At 46.5% G+C, this 19,723-nt stretch overlaps 2 protein-coding genes across 3 annotated transcripts in view; one reads left to right on the plus strand and one right to left on the minus strand.

Annotated features, from left to right (window-relative positions):
* Positions 1–213: 213 nt before the first annotated feature.
* On the minus strand, positions 214–8,652 carry TERF2IP (TERF2 interacting protein). The gene is made up of 3 exons (XM_056525236.1): positions 7,204–8,652; positions 6,742–6,845; positions 214–1,076 (listed from the first exon to the last, which is right to left on the minus strand). Exons 1-3 carry the CDS (start codon positions 8,591–8,593, stop codon positions 669–671), a joined length of 1,902 nt encoding a protein of 633 aa, XP_056381211.1. The 5' UTR covers positions 8,594–8,652; the 3' UTR covers positions 214–668.
* Positions 8,569–19,723, plus strand: part of MST1 (macrophage stimulating 1) — a 101,514-nt gene continuing 90,359 nt past the window's right edge. For both annotated transcript variants that reach the window (XM_056525234.1, XM_056525235.1), the window contains exon 1: positions 8,569–8,693. The gene's annotated coding sequence lies outside the window, so the exon portion shown is untranslated. The remainder of the gene's footprint in view (positions 8,694–19,723) is intronic.

The raw sequence follows: 19,723 nt of genomic DNA on the forward strand, positions 1-19,723 counted from the left end.
CCAGAGTATCCCTTTAAGCTTGCAGTAACCTTGCTAGTAGTATCCCTGCACCACATATTGGTGGTGATGCTGGTACTGTGATATTTCAGAGTGTAGAAGGAATTCACAGTGAAGTCCAGGGTGGCTGCAGCCTCCATTGTTCTCAAAGTTTTTTTTTCACAACAGATTGAGTGTCAAAATTTACATTATTTAAAAAGGAAAAGTTTGAAAATCAATAACTTTAATGAAACTTTTTTTTGACATACAAAAATCTATGAGTAAAACAAGCATAACAAAACAAGATATGCTGCAGGCAGTAAAATACTGTAGAGACACAGCAGAGAGAGGTAGAGACAATCTATCCACACACTATTCAGCAGCTGAAATTCATGTCTCCTAAATGCATTTTATTTTTATAGCAATTTTTAATAAAGCTAGAGGACAATCAATATGTACAGGTCTCAGTGAGGGAGGTCACACTACTTTCCTAGAGGTCAAAATGGAGACCAATTACACAGTCACACATCACAGTATAAGGAAAGAGAAATGTCAATGCTATACAAGTTGGAATGGCATCTATACAGAGTGTGCTTTCCCAGAGGTAAATACAGCTGAACTTGTAACAGCCAGAGAAAGAAGGATTTATTGGAGAGGTGGTCCAGTGCATCATACATGAAGGCAAGTGACTTCTAACTTGCCAGGAAGGCTGCTCTTTTAGCTACACTGTCCGCACCATATTTCCTGGCCAACTGGGCCTGCACCACTGGGTCATTCCTCTGCAAGTCTACATCATCTTCATGTTCCCAGATGGGGAAACCATCAGGCCGCCGGCCAACACGAAGAAAGTGCCTGGTGCTGCCCACCTCCCCACTGTTCTTGAGAAGTGCCTGAGTGACCTGGCAGATGTCCAGCTTAAACTCGCTCATCATGTCAGTCAGGCTAACATGCAGACCCTCACTATCAGACAGGTCTGGGCTTGAGATCACATCATCCACCTGCATCTGGGTGTCCGCACTTATTGAGTCCTCACCCATTACAAAGTCTTTCAGGCTGATGCCTGGAACCTTCACCTTGCAGTTGGAATCCTCATCATCCACCTGTCAAGAGAAAGCCAGGTCATTAGTATCCAGAGAGAGCACATTACAGCAAAAATAAATAAATATTCCCTACAACAAACTATTTGGGGGGGGCGGCATTGGAGTGGGATTGTGACGTGCTGTCCCTGACTGGAATAGTCAGCCAAAGGCCACAGCTAGTAGACAGCAGCGGTGACTGCTGCTGCTAGGCTATTAACCCTTTAGATCCTCCAAATCAAGATTGATTGTGGAACCTAAAGTCTTATTGTCTATGGGTGGTTGGTTGCCCAAGCTGATCGGGACCACCGCAAGACATAACAGCTGGATGATTCCTACCTGCCTCCGTGCCATCTGATCCTTTCTCTGCTGCTCCAGCCTTTAAAGCAGCAGAGCACAGATTACACTGATCAATGCTGTGCAACAGAACTACATTAAGGGAGTACTCCAGTGGACAACAATTTTTTTTTTTTTAAGATCAACTGGTGCCAGAAATGTAAACTGATTTGTAAATTACTTCTATTTAAAAAAAAAAAATAAAAAAAATCTTAATGCTTCCAGTACTTATCAGCTGCTGCGGCGATCCGATCATCCAGCATGGCAGCCTGAAGCCCCCTCACCTGCCTCCGTTGCCTTCCCGGCGTCTTCTGCTATGATCTGCCTTCCCACAGACCAGAGCAGAAGATGACCGATAGCACTTAACAGTATTAGCAATCGAATGATTGCTATAAATAGTCCCCTGTGGGGACTATTAAAGTGTAGAAATAAAAGTAAAAAAATTAAGTGACAAAAAAAAAATAAACGTAAAAATGTTCCCATTTTCCCTATTTCACGACCAAAAAGTGTAAAAAAATATATTTTATATACATATTTGAAATCGCCACGTGCGTGAATATCCAAACTATTAAATTAAAATGTTAATGATACCGTACGGTGAATGGCGTGAACATAAAAAAATAAATAAATAAATAAATAAAAAGTCCAAAATAGCTGCTTTTTTAAAAATTTTTATAACATTTTATTCCCAAAAAATGTTAGTAAAAAAGTACTAAAAGTTTTATATAAGCAAATGTGGTATCAAAGAGTACAGATCACGGCGCAAAAAATGAGCCCAAATTTTGCATTTTTCTAACTTTGAAGCTTTCTGCTTGTAAGGAAAATGGATATTACGAATAAATTTTTTTTGGTTCACATATACAATATGTCTACTTTATGTTTGCATCATAAAATTGACAAGTTTTTACTTTTGGAAGACACCAGAGGGCTTCAAAGTTCAGCAGCAATTTTCCAATTTTTCACAAAATTTTCAAACTCGATATTTTTCAGGGACTAGTTCAGGTTAGAAGTGGATTTGAAGGGTCTTCATATTAGAAATACCCCATAAATGACCCTATTATAAAAACTACACCCCCCAAAGTATTCAAAATGACATTCAGTCAGTGTTTTAACCCTTTAGGTGTTTCGCAGGAATAGCAGCAAAGTGAAGGAGAAAATTCAAAATCTTCATTTTTTACACTCGCATGTTCTTGTAGACCCAATTTTAGAATTTTTGCAAGTGGTAAAAGGAGAAAATTTTTACTTGTATTTGTAGCCCAATTTCTCTCGAGTAAGGACATACCTCATATGTCTATGTAAAGTGTTCGGTGGGCGCAGTAGAGGGCTCAGAAGGGAAGGAGCGACAAGGGGATTTTGGAGAGTACGTTTTTCTGAAATGGTTTTTGGGGGGCATGTTGCATTTAGGAAGCCCCTATGGTGCCAGAACATAAAAAAAAAAAAAAAAAAAACGATATGGCATACCATTTTGGAAACTAGACCCCTCGAGGAATGTAACATGGGATAAAGCGAGCCTTTATACCCCACAGGTGTTTCACGACTTTTGCAAATGTAAAAAAAAAAAAAAAAAATTATAATTTTTACCTAAAATGCTTGTTTTCCCAAAAAATTTTCATTTTTAAAAAGGGTAAAAGTAGAAAATACCCCCCAAAATTTGTAACACAATTTCTCCCGAGTACGGCGATACCACATATGTGACCCTAAACTGTTGCCTTGAAATACGACAGGGCTCCAAAGTGAGAGCGCCATGCGCATTTGAGGCCTAATTCTATACCAGTGATTCCCAAACAGGGTGCCTCCAGCTGTTGCAAAACTCCCAGCATGCCTGGACAGTCAACGGCTGTCCGGCAATACTGGGAGTTGTTGTTTTGCAACAGCTGGAGGCTCCGTTTTGGAAACAGTGGCATACCAGACGTTTGTCATTTTAATTGGGGAGGGGGGCTGTGTAGGGGTTAGGGATCGACCGATATCGGTTTTTTAGGGCCGATATCGATAATCGGTGCAGGTTAGGGCCGATAGCCGATAACGTATACAGATATTCCGGTATAAGTTATCGGCTATTTAACCCCCTGCGACACCGCTGCAGATCATTGATTTAAAGCGGGCGCTTTAAATCAATGATCTGCACTGGCTTTTGCGGGGCCATAGGCCGCCGCCGCCACCACCTGCTTCTCTCCCCTACCTGTCAGGGTGGTCCGGGCCATCCATCCATCGTTCCGGGGGCGTTCCCGGTGGAGGGTGGTCCGGTCCGGGCTGTCCTTCTTCTCCCACGGTCTTCTTCTCCACTCCGGGCAGGCTGCGGCCTAGTACGCTGCATAGACGCCGCTGTGCAGCGACGCACCTGACGTCACGGCGTCTATGCAGCGTACTAGGCCGGAGCCTGCCCCGAGTGGAGAAGAAGAAGGACAGCCCGGACCGGACCACCCTCCACCGGGAACGCCCCCGGAACGATGGATGGATGGCCCGGACCACCCCCATTACGGGTAAGTAAACATTTTTTTATTGACTGGGAGGGTGGGGGAGGGGCCCGACCGGTATAGCGGTATGGGAAAAAATCCATACCGGTATACCGCCTAGCATCACGGTGGGGGGTGCGACGCGGTGCGGTGGGTCGGGGGTGCGGTGGGTCGAGGGGGTGGCGGTCGCGGTGCGGTGGGGGTGGTGCGGGGGGCGGGGCATTATCGGCAAGATAATTGCCGATACCGATAATGCCCAAAATCGTGATTATCGGCCGATAATAATCGCCCATACCGATAATCGGTCGATCCCTAGTAGGGGTATGTGTATATTTGGTGTTTTTTACTCTTTTAATTTTGTGTTAGTGTAGTGTTTTTAGGGTACAGTCGCACGGGCAGGGGTTCACAGTAGTTTCTCGCTGGCAGTTTGAGCTGCGGCAGAAAATTTGCTGCAGCTCAAACTTGCAGCCGTATACTTACTGTAAACCTCCGCCCATGTGAGTGTACCCTGTACATTCACATTGGGGGGGGACATGCAGCTGTTGCAAAACTACAACTCCCAGCATGCGCTGACAGACTGTACATGCTGAGAGTTTTAGTTTTGCAACAGCTGTAGGCACACTGGTTATGTATCACTGAGTTTGTGACCTAACTCAGTGTTCACAACCAGTGTGCCTCCAGCTGTTGCAATACTACAACTCCCAGCATGTACGGTGCATGGTGTACGGTGACTGCTGAGAGTTGTAGTTTGCAACAGCTGGAGGCACACCGGTCGTGAAACACTGAGTTAGGTAAAAAAAAAAAAAAACTCTTGAGTTTCACAACCAGTGTGCCTTCAGCTGTTCAGCAAAACTACAACTCAGCAGTCACCGACATTCAACGGGCATGCTGGGAGTTGTAGTTATGCAACCAGCAGATGCACCACTACAACTCCCAGCATGCACTTTAGCCGTTTGTGCAAGCTGGGAGTTGTAGTTATACAACAGCTGAAGGTACACTTTTCCATAGAAAAAATGTGCCTCCAGCTGTTGCAAAACCATAAGTCCCAGCATGCCCATAAGGGAATGCTGGGAGTTGTGGTTGTCTGCCTCCTGCTGTTGCATAACTACAGCTCCCATCATGCCCTTTTTGCATGCTGGGAGCTGTTGCTAAGCAACAGGAGGAGGCTGTTACTCACCCAACTCCTGATCCACGCTGCTTCAGGTCAGTCCCTCGCCGCCGCTCCTGGGGCCCCGATCCCAACATTGATGCTGGGGATCGGGGTCCCCAGCTCCCGGGGTGCACGTCCTGCACCCGCTCACGTCCTCCGGAAGAGGGGCGGAGCGGTTTGCGGGAGGGACACCCGCAGCAGGCGCCCTGATTGGTAATCCGGCCTGACGAATCAGGGCGATCGTGAGGTGGCACCAGTACCACCTCACCCCTGCAGGCTGTGGCTGTTCGGTAATTCCGGGTCACTGGAGACCCGATTGACCCGGAATCTCCGCAGATCGCTGGACTGAATTGTCCAGCGATCTGCGGCCATCGCCGACATGGGGGGGGGGCATAATGACCCCCCTGGGCGATATGCCGGGATGCCTGCTGAACGATTTCAGCAGGCATCCGGCTCCGGTCCCCAACCGGCTAGCGGTGGGGACCGGAATTCCCACGGGCGTATGGATACGCCCTCGGTCCTTAAGGACTCGGAATGCAGGGCGTATCCATACGCCCTATGTCCTGAAGAGGTTAAGGGGTTAAACAGTTTGCAATTTTTTTTTTTTATCGCAACAGTAATAGAAAAGTATATTATCATGGGTATCATTTTTATCGTATTGACCCAAAGAATAAAGAACACGTAATTTTGACTGTAAATTGTACGGCGTATGAGTCCTTAAGGCCCAAATGGGCAGAGTCTTTAAGGGGTTAAATTAAAAAATTAACGCTTTCCCCTTGATTGCCTTGAGGCCTAAATGCTCAAACATTTTTTATTTTTTTATTTCATTTTTCCTTTGTTGCCTTCCAAGTACTGTAGTTTTTTTTATTTTTATTTATTTTTTCTGATGGCTGAACTCCTGTGATTCCTGCACGGGAGAGCCACACTGCCTTATTCTAGCCCAGTTGTGAAAACAAGGCGGGCTAGAATAAGGACAGTCGTGAAAAAGGCGTATCGATGGTCAATAATGGAAATCTATCACCAGTGTCACCTGCACTAACCTGTCGGTACCGAGAGTGCAGGTCACTGATGACAACTGTACTTTGTCCCGTTCTGTGGCGGGGATCTCCGCTAATCTTGTCTGTTAGCTCCAACTCCGGGCACACGGCTTGGGGCATGGACGGAGCTTAGTGACATCATCGCTGCTGTTCTCTAGAAGTGGGACCCAGCAGGGAGCAGCAGCGGTGATGTCACTAAGCTCCACCCAGGCCCCAAGCCACTGCTGCTCTCTGCTGGGTCTTGCAGCAGCGGCGACGTCACTAAGCTCCGTTCGTGCCCCAAGCTGGGTGTTCGGAGCTAACGGACAAGATTACCGGAGATCCCGCCACGGAACGGGACAAGGTAAGTACCGTTGTCATCAGTATTACCTGCACTACCTGTCACTACAGACAGGTTAGTGCAGGTGACACTGGTAACAGATTTCCTTTAAGAGGTTAAATTATCGTGTAAGGATCAGGAGTTAATCTTCGACCTAGATAATACTCCAGAACAACAGACACTATTTTGCAGGGGAAATTACTGTGTACATATGTATCATGTTCTTATTTTCACCTACATCCTGCATCATACTTCAGAGCTGAAGTCTCCCAGCATTCCCTGCTTGTTCAATGCATGCAGGGGGCTTGCTCTGGTCATTTGCATTTAGGGAATTTCCTCTCCAATAAGATTTGTACAATAATTTACTGTAAGGAAACTTTCCCCCTCTCCTTACCTCAAACTCCATATTGGCTATCTCAAATATTTGCAGGTCTTCTGAACTCCCAGTCTCCTGCTTCTCTTGGGGGTTTGGCAGCCCTTTACTTGATATTCCACTTCCTAAAAAAAAAAAAAAAAAATTATTATATTATGAGCATACGGATACCATCAGGATAGGCACCAGCCAGAAGGATGTTTTCTAATTCTGCGATCACTTTGATCAAGGAAGTCTGACTATTGTGACCCCAGTCTCTCATTAGAACAGATATTTTATCCTAGTACAGACATTGGTGGCATGTCGTGGAGACAACCCTTAAAACTACACTTACAGAAGGCTGGTCTGGCCCTTTTAGGAGACCTATCGGAAGAAGCACTGTACACCGTGCACTTTTATTCTGGGTGGGCTGTCAGGAGCGACCTGCTTTGAGTCCCTGTGAAGACTCCCTCCCCTCTTGGGCAATGCATGTCATGGACACACCTTCTGCTTCAGATGACGAGTCACCATTTTCCTGCACAGGTTTCACGGACACTTCGTTGACTATTTTCCTGTTAGCACTTCTCAGTCGTCGAATCACTGTGCTTCCACCAGAATGAAAGCCACCATCATCGTTCAGATCTGTACATGCCCCTTCACTAGTTTCTTCGACCCCCAAACCTGCCGTATGAGGGGTGTCTTCATGTGGAAGAGAACTTTTTAGAGAATTCTCAGCAAGTGGCAGGTCATGGTGCTGGGAAATAAGGCCTAAGGTGGTGGATGTAGAGGATAGTCCTCTTTGTTGGTTGGTGAGTTCTCTTGAAGTCTCAGCAGGGTCAGTTTTGCTGGTTACCTGGGCCCCTAAGTGCTGCCTGTACCGATGTTTGTGCCGAACAATGTACTTGGTATATCTGGATTTCATGGCCTGCCATGTCCTTTTTAGTAGCTGCTTCTCCTCCAGCTCCTTCCACAGGAGGGTCCCAGTCACCGACTTCTTGGCGGTCTCGTTCTTCCGGACATAAAGCAATATGGCAATGTCTTCTTGCATGCTGAATGGGAGCCTCCCCACTGGACCTGGTGCAATGCGGAGCGGACTATTCTGTCTTAGCACTGCCTGATGCTGGTCTTCTTCTACAGCATTACGTTCTCCAGTGTTCTCCATCTCTTCGTCACTTGTGGTCAGCCTAACAATGGGTTCAACTCCTGAATTCTGCACTTTACCTCCAATGACAGGTCTGGAGTCACATGATGCTGGGGTCTTGGGGGTTAGACAAGGATCAAGTGGTGGAGAAGCCGTGGGGTTACATAACACAATGGCATCAGCACAGGGGTCAGGAGTGGACGTCACAGGGTCACATTTTACTGGGGCCGTTGTGATGGCGTTATTCAAACTGGGAGCGGGCCCGTTTCCTGTAGGGTTACTTTCCAGGGCTGCCTGGGCCTCTACCTCTCTGGGACCCCCTGTATCAGGGCTCTGCTTACACAATGTGGCCCCCTCACCCCCTGTGTTAACCCCTTGTCGCGCTTTGACCTTATCCGGGGACCTTCCCTCCACCCTGTGTATTTTGTCAGGGGCCTGTGCTCCGTTACAGTTGTGGCCAGGCCCCGCAGTGTCTCGGCTCAGCATTCGGTATTTTCGTGGGGACAGTCTCCGGTTGCTGCGCACACAGTCAGTGATGTAGGTGCTCGATATGTACTGGATCCCCTGAGTCTGCCCGGGCTCTGAGAGGAGAAAAGCCCCTGGCTCCTGCACACGACACATTATCCCGCCGCCATGAGTAATAAGTGGCGCTAGCTGCCGCTTCAGGGGCCCTGGCCGCACATAGAAACGCATAGGACCCAGGTCCGTTATAAACAAAGAACTGGAGTGAGAAAACCGCTCTGGCGACGCCATCTTTCTACATCATCAGCATGCATGGTGACGTCATGATGCCGCGACACGGCGAACTTTCAATTTTACCTTAAAAGCAAGCGTCTCCTCAGCAACGGGTCACGTGAGTAAGCCACTTGTCATTTCCGCTGTGAGGTGGACACTTGCGACCCGTGCAGACTTGCGTCCGCTCCTCCCCTCAGGGTCGCAAGTGTCCACCTCACACCGCCAACCGGTTATATTATCAGAAGTCCGCCCCGCCCTCAAAAAAGAGACCACGCCCTCAACTGTCTCCTCTCCTATCAATAATGACCATACATATCTTGTCCCCACATACCATGATCTTCTCCTACTGAGAAGTCTGACCCTCCTGCCTCACAAATTCTACACCCACAGCAGCCCCTTCACCTCACAGATTCTACACCCACAGCAGCCCCTTCACCTCACAGATTCTACACCCACAGCTGCCCCTTCACCTCACAGATTCTACACCCACAGCTGCCCCTCCTGCCTCCTACTGAGAAGTCTGCCCCTCCTGCCTCACATATTCTACACCCACAGCTCCCCCTCCTGCCTCACAAATTCTACACCCACAGCTGACCCTCCATCTCACAGATTCTACACCCACAGCTGCCTCTCCTGCCTCCTACTGAGAAGTCTGCCCCTCCTGCCTCACAAATTCTACACCCACAGCTGCTCCTCCACCTCACAGATTCTACACCCACAGCTGACCCTCCACCTCACAGATTCTACACCCACAGCTGCCCCTCCTGCCTCACAGATTCTACACCCACAGCTGACCCTCCACCTCACAGATTCTACACCCACAGCTGCCCCTCCTGCCTCCTATGGATAAGTCTGCCCCTCCTGCCTCACAGATTCTACACCCACAGCTGCCCCTCCTGCCTCACAGATTCTACACCCACAGCTGCCCCTCCTGCCTCACAGATTCTACACCCACAGCTGACCCTCCACCTCACAGATTCTACACCCACAGCGGCTCCTCCACCTCACAGATTGTACACCCACAGCTGCCCCTCCTGCCTCCTACTGAGAAGTCTGCCCCTCCTGCCTCACAAATTCTACACCCACAGCTGCCCCTTCACCTCACAGATTCTACACCCACAGCTGCCCCTCCTGCCTCACAAATTCTACACCCACAGCTGCCCCTTCACCTCACAGATTCTACACCCACAGCTGCCCCTCCTGCCTCACAAATTCTACACCCACAGCTGCCCCTCCTGCCTCACAAATTCTACACCCACAGCTGCCCCTTCACCCACAGATTCTACACCCACAGCAGCCCCTCCACCTCACAGATTCTACACCCACAGCTGTCCCTCCTGCCTCACAGATTGTACACCCACAGCTGTCCCTCCTGCCTCACAGATTCTACACCCACAGCTGTACCTCCTGCCTCACAGATTCTACACCCACAGCTGTCCCTCCTGCCTCACAGATTCTACACCCACAGCAGCCCCTTCACCTCACAGATTCTACACCCACAGCTGTCCCTCCTGCCTCACAGATTCTACACCCACAGCTGACCCTCCACCTCACAGATTCTACACCCACAGCTGCTCCTCCACCTCACAGATTCTACACCCTCAGCTGTCCCTCCTGCCTCACAGATTCTACAGCCACAGCTGTCCCTCCTGCCTCACAGATTGTACACCCACAGCTGACCCTCCACCTCACAGATTCTACACCCTCAGCTGTCCCTCCTGCCTAACAGATTGTACACCCATAGCTGTCCCTCCTGCCTCACAGATTGTACACCCACAGCTGCCCCTCCTGCCTCACAGATTGAACACCCACAGCTGCCCCTCCTGCCTCACAGATTGTACACCCACAGCTGTCCCTCCTGCCTCACAGATTGTACACCCACAGCTGTCCCTCCTGCCTCACAGATTGTACACCCACAGCTGTCCCTCCTGCCTCACCCCAAACGGGGTGCCGCGTGCAAGATCGCGGGGGTCCCCAGCGGCGGGACTCCCGCGGTCAGGCATCTTATCCCCTATCCTTTGGATAGGGGATAAGATGTCTAAGCACCGGTGTACCCCTTTAACATCTTAAAGGGGTACTATGCCCCTAGACATCTTATTGGATAGGGGATAAGATGTCTGATAGGGGATTACAATTCTATGGCAGGGGGCTTGACGGCCGACACACCCCATCCCATAGACATGCATTAAGGGCGGAGCCGTGACGTCACGATGCTCCGACCCCTGTATCCCCGTCATTACGCACAGAGTGAGTTTTCCCTGTGTAGTAATGACAGTGGGGTGCTGCAGCCGAGATCGCGGGGATCCCCATTGGCGGGACCCACGCGATCAGACATCTTATCCTCTATCCTTTGGATAGGGGATAAGATGTCTAGGGGGCGGAGTACCCCTTTAACCCCTTAAGTACTCAGCGTTTTTCTATTTATGCATTTTCATCTTCTAAAAATCATAACTCTTTAAATTTTGCACATAAAATTCCATATGATGGCTTATTTTTTGCGCCACCAATTCTACTTTGCATTAGTCATTTTACCAAAAAATCCACGGCGAAACAGAAAACAAAATTCGTTGTGCGACAAAATTGAAGAAAAAAATGTCATTTTGTAACTTTTGGGGGCTTCCGTTTTTACGCAGTGCATTTTTCGGTAAAAATGACACGTTATCTTTATTCTGTAGGTCCATACGGTTAAAATGATACCCTACTTTGATAGGTTTGATTTTGTCGTACTTCTGAAAAAAATCATTACTACATGAAGGAAAATTTATGACCCCTATAACTTTTTTATTTTTCCACATACGGGCCGGTATGGGGGACCATTTTATGCGGCGTGTTCTGATGTTTTTATCGGTACCATTTTTGCATTGATCAGACTTTTTGATCGCTTTTTATTAATTTTTTTATGATATAAAAAGTGACCAAAAATACGCTATTTAGGACTTTTCTTGCGCGTATGCGGTTTAATTAACTATATATTTTTATGGTTCAGACATTTACGCATGCAGCAATTTATTTACATAGTTTTTTTTATGGGTAAAGGGGGGTAATTCAAACTTTTATTAGTGAAGGGGTTAAATGACTTTTATTAACTTTTTTTTTTTCACTTTTTTTTTTTTTGCAGTGTTATAGCTCCCATAGGGGGCTATAACACTGCACGCACTGACCTTTTACCCTGATCCCTGAAAAGCCATAGCTTTGCATGGATCAGCGTAATAGGGGGTTGATTGCTCAAGCCTGTAGCTCAGGCTTGGAGCAATCAAACGTCGATTGGATGCGACGGAGACAGGTGAGGGGACCTCAGCTCACGTCCTGGCTGATCGGGACATCGCGATTTTATCGCGATAGTCCCGATCAGCCCGACTGAGCTGCCGGGAAGCTTTTACTTTCGTTTTGGACGTGGCCATCAACTTTTATCGCCGCATCTGAAGGGTTAATAGCGCGTGGCACAACGATCTGTGCCGCGTGCTATTAGCCCAGGGTCCCGGCTATCATTAGCAGCCGGGACCGACCCGATGTGATGTGGGGTCACGGTGTCACCTCGTTTTAAACACTGGGACCGGGCACAGGACCTTTAGAGGTTAAGGACACAGGGTTTTTCAGTTTTTGCACTTTCGTTTTTTCCTCATCACCTTCTAAAAATCATAACGCTTTCAATTTTGCACATACAGACCCATATTTTGCACCACCAATTGTACTTTATAATGAAATCAATTATTTCACCACAAAATTTACGGCAACACCAGAAAAAAAATATTTGAGGAGCAAAATTGGAAAAAAAAGCCATTTTGTAACTTTTGAGGGCTTCCGATTCTATGCAGTGCACTTTTCGGTAAAATGACACCAAATCTTTATTCTGCAGGTCCATACAGTTATAAGCATACCTAATTTATATAGGTTTTATTTTATTTTACTGCTTTAAAAAGATAACTACATGCATCAAAATTTGTATGTGTAAAATTGTGCTCTGCGCTCGATTGAAAAATCCTTGTCCTGTCAGGTTTAATCATTCACAGCGCAGCAGCCAGCACAGGACGTTCAGTAAGCCCTCCGGCTACCTCAGCAGTGGATCGCCTCCCCCCGCGATCACGCTGCGGAGGGGTGATCCGCCCCACTGGACCACTAGGGATGGTTTAAATGTTCGTTGCATATCGACTATTAACGCTGGCCCCCATCTACAGGAATCAACTGGGGGCTGGCCGGTATGGTGCGGGTTCGAGTCAGGAGCCCGCGCCATACAACGGTTGCCGTCTCAGGACTAGCCAGCTCGTCCTTAGACTGCAACCAGTTAACCCCTTAAGGACCAGGCCATTTTACACCTTAAGGACCAGAGCGTTTTTTGCAATTCTTACCACTGTCACTTTAAACATTAATAACTCTGGAATGCTTTTAGTTAACATTCTGATTCCGAGATTGTTTTTTCGTGACATATTCTACTTTAACTTAGTGGTAAAATTTTATGGTAACTTGCATCCTTTCTTGGTGAAAAATCCCCAAATTTGATGAAAAAAAATGAAAATTTTGCATTTTTCTAACTTTGAAGCTCTCTGCTTGTAAGGAAAATGGATATTCAAAATAAAATAATTTTTGGTTCATATATACAATATGTCTACTTTATGTTTGCATCATAAAATTTATGAGTTTTTACTTTTGGAAGACACCAGAGGGCTTCAAAGTTCAGCAGCAATTTTGAAATTTTTCACAAAATTTTCAAACTCGCTATTTTTCATGGACCAGTTCAGGTTTGAAGTGGATTTGAAGGGTCTTCATATTAGAAATACCCCACAAAAGACCCCATTATAAAAACTACACCCCCCAAAGTATTCAAAATTACATTCAATAAGTGTATTAACCCTTTTCTCTCGAGTAAGCACATACCTCATATGTCTATGTTAATTGTTCAGCGGGCGCAGTAGAGGGCTCAGAAGGGAAGGAGCGACAAATGGTTTTTGGGGGGCATGTCACCTTTAGGAAGCCCCTATGGTCCCAGGACAGCAAAAAAAAAACCACATGGCATACCATTTTGGAAACCAGACCCCTCGGGGAACGTAACAAGGGGTAAAGTGAACCTTAATACCCCACAGGTGATTCACGAATTTTGCATATGTAAAAAAAAAAAAAAAAATTACCTAAAATGCTTGGTTTCCCAAAAATTTTACATTTTTAAAAAGGATAATAGCAGAAAATACCCCGCAGAATTTGAAGCCCAATTTCTCCCGATTCAGAAAACACCCCATATGGGGTGAAAAGTGCTCTGCTGGCGCACTACAGGTCTCAGAAGAGAAGGAGTCACATTTGGCTTTTTGAAAGCAAATTTTGCTCTGGGGGCATGCCGCATTTAGGAAGCCCCTATGGTGCCAGAACAGCAAAAAAAAAAAAAACACATGGCATACCATTTTGGAAACTAGACCCCTCGGGGAAGGTAACAAGGGATAATGTGAACCTTAATACCCTACAGGTGTTTCACGACTTTTGCATATGTAAAAAAAATTAAAACTTTTTTACCTAAAATGCTTGTTACGGAAAAATTTTACATTTTTAAAAAGGGTAATAGCAGAAAATACCCCCCAAAATTTGTAACACAATTTCTCCCGAGTACGGCGATACCCCATAAGTGACCCTAAACTGTTGCCTTGAAATACGACAGGGCTCCAAAGTAAGAGCGCCATGCACATTTGAGACCTAAATTAGGGACTTGCATAGGGGTGGACATAGGGGTATTCTACGCCAGTGATTCCCAAACAGGGTGCCTCCAGCTGTTTTAAAACTCTCAGCATGCCTGGACAGTCATCGGCTATCTGGCAATACTGGGAGTAGTTGTTTTGCAACAGCTGGAGGCTCCGTTTTGGAAACAGTGGTGTACCAGACGTTTTTCATTTTTATTGGGGAGGGGGGCTGTGTAGGGGAATGTGTATATGTAGTGTTTTTTACTTTTTATTTTATTTTGTGGTAGTGTAGTGTTTTTAGGGTACAGTCGCACGGGCGGGGGGTTCACAGTAGTTTCTCGCTGGCAGTTTGAGCTGCGGCAGAAAATTTGCCACAGCTCAAACTTGCAGCCGGATACTTACTGTAATCCTCCGCCCATGTGAGTGCAAAACTACAACTCCCAGCATGTACGGTCTATCAGTGCATGCTGGGAGTTGTAGTTTTGCAACAGCTGGAGGCACACTGGTTGTGAAACACCGAGTTTGGTAACAAACTCAGTGTTTTGCAACCAGTGTGCCTTCAGCTGTTGCAAAAGCTACAACCCCCAGCATGTACGGACAGCGGAAGGGCATGCTGGGTCTTGTAGTTATGCAACAGCTGGAGGCATACTACTTTGGCTGGGGATGCTGGGGATTGTAGTTATGCAACAACTGGAGACACACTGGTTTGCTACTTAACTCAGTGTGCCTTCAGCTGTTGCAAAACGGGCATGCTGGGAGTTGTAGTTATGCAAGCACCAGATGCACCACTACAACTCCCAGCATGCACTTTAGCTGATTGTGCAAGCTGGGAGTTGTAGTTATACAGCAGCTGAAGGTACACTTTTCCATAGAAAAAATGTGCCTCCAGCTGTTGCAAAACCATAAGTCCCAGCATGCCCGTAAGGGAATGCTGGGAGTTGTGGTGGTCTGCCCCCTCCTGTTGCATAACTACAGCTACGGCTGTCACTCACCTCCTGCTGCTGCTGATCCACGCCGCGCAGGTCAGTCCTGCCGCCGCCGTCGCTCCTGGGGCCCCGATCCCAACATTAACACCAGGGATCGGGGTCCCCAGCACCTGGGGTGCACGTCCCACACCCGCTCACGTCCTCCAGAAGAGGGGCGGAGCGGGTTGCGGGAGTGACACCCGCAGCAGTCGCCCTGATTGGTCGGCCGGGAAACCGGCCGACGAATCAGGGCGATCGTGAGGTGGCACCAGTGCCACCTCAGCCCTGCTGGCTATGGCTGTTCGGGGCCGTCTCTGACGCGATATGCCGCGATGCCTGCTGAACGATTTCAGCAGGCATCGGACACCGGCTCCCCTCCGGCTAGCGGCGGGGGGCCGGGAATGGACAGGACGTACTCCTACGTCCTCGGTCCTTAAGGACTCGGAAACGGGGGCGTAGGAGTATGTCCATTGTCCTTAAGGGGTTAAGCATTAATAACTCTGGGATGCTTTTACCTTTCATTCTGATTCCGAGATTTTTTTTCCCGTCACATAGTCTCATTTATGTTAGTGGTAACATTTTGTTGATACTTGCATCATTTTCTTTAACTTTGAAGCTCTCTGCTTATAAGGAAAATGAATATTCCAAATAAATTATATATTGATTCACATACACAATCTGTCTACTTTATGTTTCCATCATAAAGTTGACATGTTTTTACTTTTGGAAGATATCTGAGGGCTTCAAAATATAGCAGCAATTTTCCAATTTTTCACAAAATTTTCAAAATCGAAATTTTTCAGGGACCAGTTCTGTTTTGAAGTGGATTTGAAGGGCCTTCATATTAGAAATACCTCACAAATAACCCTATTATAAAAAAACTGCACCCCTCAAAGTATTTAAAATGACATTCTAAAGGTTTGTTAACCCTTTAGGTTTTTCACAGGAATAGCAGCAGTTTGAAGGAGAAAATTCAAAATCTTCATTTTTACACTGGCGTGTTCTTGTAGACCCAGATTTGAATTTTTACAAGGGGTAAAAGGAGAGAAATCTTCCTAAAATGTGTAACCCAATTTCTCTCGAGTAAGGAAATACCTCATATGTGTATGTCAAGTGTTCTGCGGGTGCACTAGAGGGCTCAGAAGGGAAGGAGCGACAGTGGGATTTTGGAGAGTGAGTTTTTCTGAAATGGCATGTCGCATTTAGGAAGCCCCTATGATGCCAGAACAGCAAAAAAAAAAAAAAAAAAACACATGGCATACTATTTTGGAAACTACACCCCTCAAGGCACGTAACAAGGGGTCCAGTGAGCCTTAACACCCCACAGGTGTTTCACGACTTTTTGTTAAAGTTGGATGTGTAAATGATTTTTTTTTTCCACAAAAATGCTAGTTTTCCCCCAAATTTTTAATTTTTACAAGGGGTAATGGGAGAAAATGCCCCCAAAATTTTTAACCCCATCTCTTCTGAGTATGGAAACACCACATATGTGGACGTCAAGTGCACTGCGGGCGCACTACAATGCTCAGAAGAGAAGGAGTCACATTTGGCTATTGCAAAGCTAATTTTGCTGAAATGGTTTTTGGGGGGCATGTCCTATTTAGGAAGCCCCTATGGTGCCAGGACAGCAAAAAAAAATAAAAAATAAAAAACACATGGCATGCTATTTTGGAAACTAAACCCCTCAAGGAACATAACAAGGGGTACAGTGAGCCTTAACACCCCACAGGTGTTTGGCGACTTTTCGTTAAAGTTGGATGTGTAAATTATTATTTTTTTCAACTAAAATGCTGGTTTCCCCCAAATGTTACATTTTTACAAGGGGTAATAGGAGAATATGCCCCCAAAATTAGTAACACCATCTCTTCCGAGTATGGGAATACCCCATGTGTGGACATCAAGTGCACTGCGGGCGCACTATAATGCTCAGAAGAGAAGGAGTCACATTTGCAAATTTTGCTGAAATGGGGGGGAGGGGGGCTATTGCATTTAGGAAGCCCCTATGGTGCCAGGACTGCAAAAAAAAAAAACACATGGCATACTATTTTGGAAACTACACCCCTCAAGGAACGTAACAAGGGGCACAGTGAGCCTTAACACACCCCAGGTGTTTAACCACTTTGGATGTGTAAATTATTTTTTTATTCTTATTTTCCACTAAAATGCTGTTTTCCCCCAAATTTTACATTTTTACAAGGGGTAATAGGAGAAATGCCCCCCAAAATGTGTAACCCCATCTTTTTTGAGTATGGAAATACCCCATGTGTGGACGTCAAGTGCACTGCGGGCGAACTACAATGCTCAGAAGAGGAGGAGCCACATTTGCAAATGGGGGGGCATGTTGCATTTAGTAAGCCCCTATGATGCCAGAACAGCAAAAAAAAAAAAAAAACACATGGCATGCTATTTTGAAAACGACACCCCTCAAGGCATGTAACAATAATAAATGTTAAATGATAAATGTTCTCTAAGTGGGATGTGAAAAGGAAAATTTAGATTTTTTTACACTAAAATGCTGGGGTTGCCCCAAATTTTTCATTTTCACAAGTGGTAAAAGGAGAAAATGTCATTGTAAATGTGTAAATACATTTCTTTGGAATAAGGACACACTTCTTGTCTGGTCATAAACAGCGTGCACACTGGTCTCAAAGGTGCAGGAGCGCAGTCAGGGTCCTTGAGCTTTGCATTTCTCCTATGAAGCCAGAACAGTGCCCCCTCCCCCCCTCAAAGGGCATTACATGGGGTAAATAACTGGGTTACACTAAATAACTAAAATGGGGTACCTTGGAACGCAAAATCATAAAAAAGGTTATGTTCCCAGAATGATGACCCAGAGCATAGCCAAAGTAAAAAATATGCCCACCCCAAACCCTATGCTCTGAATCATCATTCTGGGAATGTGATGTGTGTGGCCGTCCCTAACTTGTTGCCTCAAATGAGCACTCCGCTCAGGTGGAGAGAGAGCGCTGCGCATTTGAGGCAACATAAAAAGTCCCCGATGATTAGTGACTCAGTGACCCATGACCTATTTTTGGAAAAAGTACCCACAGAGGTCTTATCAGTTTTTTTTTTTTTTTTTTTTTATAAAAGAGTTTTTGGGCAATTTAATGGTTTTATGGGGTTAAAACTTGGAATGTACTCTGGACTTGGTACATTTGAGTCAAATTATGGGAAATTCAAATGAATAGGGAAAACGTAGTACTGCATGGAAGTGTGATACTCCCTGAAGCAGTTTTTAATGCAGAGGCCTGGATGATCGGGGCAAGTGTGAGTGGTGGTATCCTTCCGTATCCCCCTCTTGTGACACACTCTGCATTTTTTCTGGGATCGTCCTGGCACCTATAACTTCAGTTCCTTGGGAAGTCCGTCCTGCTCTTTCCCAGTTGCCAAGGATCAGGACCTTTAGGACTTCTTTTTAGAACTGGAGGAATGTCCCAGTGTTGCCAGCGTACTGGGACAGTACAAAAGATTTGTACATGGCAACCTGTACCATGTAGACCGCAACTTTTTTGTACCATGCCCGTGTTTTCCGCATGGCCATGTATGGCTTGAGGACTTGATCAGAAAGATCAACTCCCCCCATATACTGATTGTAGTCCAGAATACAATCGGGCTTGAGGACCGGTGTTGTGGTACCTCGCACAGGGACAGGTGAGCTGCCGTTACCATGAATAGTGGTCAGCATAAGGACACCCCTCTTATCCTTATACCTGACCAGCAACAGGTTTTCATGGGTAAGGGCACGGGATTACACACATAGGTGTCTGGATCAAATTTAGAGGGAGGCCTCTCTGGTTTTTCCGCACGGTCCCACAAGCGGACATGGATCTGGCGGCAAGGGATGTGAACAGAGGGATGCTGGTATAAAAGTTGTCCACGTAAAGGTGGTCACCCTTATCCAGCAATGGGTGCACAAGCTCGCAAATTATTTTCCCGCTAACACCCCGCCATACCGCGCACACTTCGAGGGAATATACTGGTGGAACATGAATCTCCCCTTAAAACTGATAAGAGACTCATCTATCGAGAGCTCCCTGAGGGGTACGTATGCCTCCAAAAATTTGGCCCCAAAGTTATCGATGACTGGCCTCAGTTTGTAAAGCCGGCCATAGGTGGGATCACTTTGGGGTGGACATGCCTCATTATCTGTATAATGGAGGCATTTCCGAATGGCCTCGAACCGCTTCCGTGTCATGACCATACTGTAATGCGGGGTCTTGTATAGGATGTCCCCGCTCAAGTACTGTCTGACACTTGGCTTTTTGACCAGGCCCATATGCAGCAAGAGGCCCCAAAATGTCCTCATTTCTGCTGCATCAATGGCGTACCATTCATTGGACCTGGCCAAAAAAGAATCAAGGTGGTGGTGAACTGCTGAGCGTACAGATTCGTCTGCTCTGCTCCACCATCAGATTGACAAAACTGTCACTGAAAAAATAACTGAAATAGTCAATTTGAGTGAATCCAGAACTGTCAATCCGGATTCCAGAGTCGCCAACAATTCTGTCAGGTCTCGCTCCACA

This window comes from Hyla sarda, chromosome 6 (assembly GCF_029499605.1).
Source record: "Hyla sarda isolate aHylSar1 chromosome 6, aHylSar1.hap1, whole genome shotgun sequence".
Lineage (NCBI taxonomy): Eukaryota > Metazoa > Chordata > Amphibia > Anura > Hylidae > Hyla > Hyla sarda.

Coding starts and splice junctions, on each gene's coding strand:
- TERF2IP (XM_056525236.1), bottom strand. CDS start 8,593: ATGGCGTCGCCAGAGCGGTTTTCTCACTCCAGTTCTTTGTTTATAACG. Junction 6,846..7,203: donor CTCGTCATCTGAAGCAGAAG/GTGTGTCCATGA, acceptor TTTTTTTTTTAG/GAAGTGGAATATCAAGTAAA. Junction 1,077..6,741: donor TAGCCAATATGGAGTTTGAG/GTAAGGAGAGGG, acceptor TTCTCTTGACAG/GTGGATGATGAGGATTCCAA.